Raw genomic sequence first — 3,899 nt, 5'->3', positions numbered from 1 at the left:
AGTATTTTGAGTTGTCATGTTTTTGCAGGTTTAGTTTAGTTCCATGTGTCATTCTCTCTATGTCGAGTCTGTGTCTTAGTGTGATGGTTTCTTGTTCCTGTTTTATTGTGAAGGTCTGCGTCTCATGTGAGTGTGTTCAGTTTTACCTCTGTCTCGTCTTGTTGATTATTCCCAGCTGTGTCCACCACCTGTGTGTAATTCCCTTGTGTTTCTCTGTGTATCCACCATGTCTCACCCGTGTGTTCTCCCTGCTGTCCATCGTCATTCTCCTCTGCTCGTTCTCATTCTTGTCCAGGTTTGTGCTCGGTAGTTTAGTTGTTTCCAGTCTAGTTTAGTTCGTGCTCCATTTGCTGTTTGTCTATATTTATTTTGTATTTAATAAACCACCCTCACCCCTTTACAAGTGCCTGCTTTTGGATCCTCCTTTATTTCCCACACGGCTCATCGCACTCGCCGTGACAGTCCTTGTGTGGTGTCCATCATTTTGGCTGATCAAAAATCTTCATAGTGTCACTACAGGCCAAGGTAATGCCGTCCATGGTAAGTATCTGGTTAGATGCCATGTTTTTAAGAATTTTAGGGTTAGTTTTGTCTGAATTCGAAGCAGAAAATTAGAGTTCGTCCAGGCCTTTATGCCTATAAGACATGTCGTATTTGTGTCATCTGACTTCATAAATAACCACAACTGGGTATCAGCTGCATTGCATTGGAAATGCATCCTGTGTCTTCTAATAATACTTCCTAATTGGAGTAGGATTATGTAAAAAGGTCCCAGCAGAAAGGCAGCTGCTTGAAATGAGAGGTTGCAAATCTTTAGTTATATCATGGAGCTAGATTAAAATTCCCCCAGGAAATCTGAACAGGACCTTTAAAATCCAAATGCAACTTAACTGAATTGTAAAAGAGTGGACAAGCTCAAAATGTAATAACCCTCAACTTCTGTCCCTTCCAGGACTCTGACTGAGTGACTATAATAGTTAATATAGCCTAAGAGCAAGTACTTGGCAACAGTGAGAAGGAAAAACTCCCTTTTAACAGGAAACGGCTTTGACAGCGGGAGAAAGAGAGAGCATACTTTCATTCTTGTAAAAAGATTATGCCATCTCAAGAGCAAATGAAGCATGAATTGTCAGAGAAACAAAGCACCTTCAGCACATCCAAACAGATGGAACAAGAGAAGGTTTCTAGGTCGAGCTGAACTCCTTTCTCTGCCGTTTCTCCTCTCAGTGTCAGTGACTGTGAGTTTCTCTTCCTTATAACTGAAACTAGTCTGAGCTCTGATCTCAACATCATGTGTTTCTGCAGTGAATGGATCCTGTCAAGTTTCATTCCAGGAGGAGGACTGGTTTGTGAGCGATACTGTGTTGAACCCTTTTGTAAATGTAGTTCTTACATCAACTTTTAAGCTTCTTAACCCTTTATTCTATATAAATAAACTTCACTTTAGAAATGTCAGAGTTCTCACTGAAGTAAACAAACAGTCCTTCAGGTTTAGTCAATGCAGGAGGATAATGATCCTAAACATACAGATAAGGCAGCCACTGACATGATACTTATGTTGCATTTAAGTTTATGTTCATTTCAATTGTTTCTGTCCTTAAACAAACATCAAAGATGAGAGGGTGCAGCAGGCGTAGTAGTTGATATATGAGGCAGTAAATAAGTGAAAGGGTTTTCAAACACATTCAGCTCCACAAAAATGTGATAAATGTTTGACAATAATAATAAAAAGAAACTCTGACACCTTCTTTAAAAAAAAAAAAAAAAAAAGCACCGGACCTTCCTTGCTAAGTGCTCGGAGCAAAACTCTCCTTCTCTCCCTTTACTAGGAGTTTCTGCTGTTGACCCACTAGATGGCAGGCTTTTGCCATGAGCAGGCCAGGAATAAACATATTTGTTGACACATCTATTCAGTTACTTACAGCAATAATTACTACAACCTATAACATACCTCAGAAACAATCCGAGGGACAGAATACTCAGTTACGTTGCAATAGGTTTAGGCAGCTGGGGTATTCTCATGATGCACTGAGTGTTTCTTCTTCCAGTCAGCCTTTTTAGTCACTAGTGTTTATACATCTCTCGATATTTAATTGTTAGTTATGTATAATATCTGGCTCGCTTCCACAGTGTGTCGTGTCCCGATTTCCTCCCGTCACCTCCAACCAGTCGTGGCAATTGGTTAAATTGAATTGAATTGAGACCTCCAGCCTGCAGATGTGGCTGTTGAGACATTTTGGTGAAAATTTTAATCATGGATACTTTCCAAAACATGGATATAAAACTGAGCAAACACCTGGATTTTCAAGAGAAGAGTGAGAGATGATTTCTTTGTGATGTAATTTTATTTGTAAATAACATTAATACTAGTGAATAAAATGACTTCACTAGCTGGGCCCATGTCCTCATTTTAAGTTTTTTAAGCAGTTTAGTAGGTAAAAGTGAATGCTTTGACATGAATTGAGCTGTGGTTTGGGGAAGGCCTCGAAGGGGACTGGCGATGGCTCCTGGGCCTGGCAGATCCCCATGTACTAAATAGAAGTGAAGAAGTTGAAGAATGGAAAAGGAGGGGGGCAGGGTTGGGCACGTAAACGAGAATGATCAGCTTGCAGAACTAGGGGAACCTATATAGATGACAGCTGGAAGAAGTGTGTTTGGAGGTGTGGTCTTGCTCCTGAAATTCCAATACATAATCTCCAACACAAATCTTTGAGTTTATTTAATTCCTGAAAAAAATGACAAAATACAAATGTAGTGTAGCATGATATGATTGATGTATGATATGATGTATGAATCACAGCATCAGAAGTGTAGGTCAAGTTGATACTTCACTGGGGAGAACTCCAAAAGATATCCAGTAACATTTACATCTGATATGGCCTTGTTTGTATTTGGTACCAATGTGTACAAAGATTAACTCGTACACCTTCTGAGAGAACATGTCAACATCATAATCTCACAAATTCAACAAGGTAATGAAGCAGTGATTTATTTAGTCTTTAGACCGACTGCTTGAACTAATCAGTAAAATGAGTTACAGATGTAGACAGACCAAAGATCTAGCTTAAATTGTTTATTCAGATTAGCAGATCAGAAACATTTCCAAAAGTCTGACAGCTTACAAGCAAAGCCATGACCTTATAACATCCATCCCTCCATGTGACATTTCACACAAAAACACCACAACATACAAGAACTGACGCCACCTTTAAGTCAGGAAAGAAATCGTTCTCAGTGAAACAGGTGGAGCAGAAGTGAGTTTACTTCAAAGCCTGTGTTGTTATAATTTTGACTCCAGGCTCACTTCTAGGTCTCAGTATTTAGCTCTTGTCACCCAGACTTGCTTGTCAAACAGGTACTCTGCCATCTTGTTTGTGTGGGCATCCATGCGAGTGAGGTTAGTGATGTGGTCACCCAGCTTCTTGATGGACTTCACCTGCTCATCCAGGTAGTGGCTCTCCAGGAAGTCACACAGCTGGGAAAACACACACAAATTATAGTTAACATTTGATGATTTGTCAAACATATACTGCATGAACTAGTTCAGTCTTTAACCCCAAACTCTTCCCTCCAACTCCCGCTTACATGAGGGTCATTATGCTGAGAAGCCAGCTTGTGCAGGTCCAGCAGAGCCTGGTTGACTTTCTTCTCCAGCTGCAGAGCACACTGCATGGCCTCCAGCCCGCTGCCCCACTCGTCACGCTCTGGTTTCTGCCCAACAAACAATTCCGTTATAGACTGAACACTCTTAAGCTTTGTGTACACACTGATACAAGCTACCGTGTGTATCAGTCTGACTCTGTATAAGCCCTAATCAGTGTACTGACACTACAGGAGGAAATGTAAGGCGAGGAATTACAAGCCCCTCATCAGTGGCACGACAGTGGAGAGAGTGGACA

General features: G+C 40.8%; 1 protein-coding gene across 1 annotated transcript in view; it reads right to left on the bottom strand.

Moving 5' to 3' along the window:
* Window positions 1-3,298: 3,298 nt before the first annotated feature.
* The window catches only part of LOC102296934 (ferritin, middle subunit-like), an 838-nt gene continuing 237 nt past the window's right edge, over window positions 3,299-3,899 (bottom strand). Inside the window, exons 2-3 of the mRNA XM_042227096.1 lie at window positions 3,586-3,810; window positions 3,299-3,475 (exon numbers count right to left, since the gene is read on the bottom strand). Of these exons, the coding sequence (XP_042083030.1) occupies window positions 3,314-3,475; window positions 3,586-3,810 (387 nt within the window). The 3' untranslated portion in view covers window positions 3,299-3,313. The remainder of the gene's footprint in view (window positions 3,476-3,585; window positions 3,811-3,899) is intronic.

This window comes from Haplochromis burtoni, unplaced genomic scaffold, assembly GCF_018398535.1.
Source record: "Haplochromis burtoni strain Fernald_Lab_line unplaced genomic scaffold, NCSU_Asbu1 Contig_243, whole genome shotgun sequence".
NCBI classification, from domain to species: domain Eukaryota; kingdom Metazoa; phylum Chordata; class Actinopteri; order Cichliformes; family Cichlidae; genus Haplochromis; species Haplochromis burtoni.
Note: the sequence above shows the minus strand (reverse complement) of the source record. Positions and strands in the feature narration are given on the sequence as shown.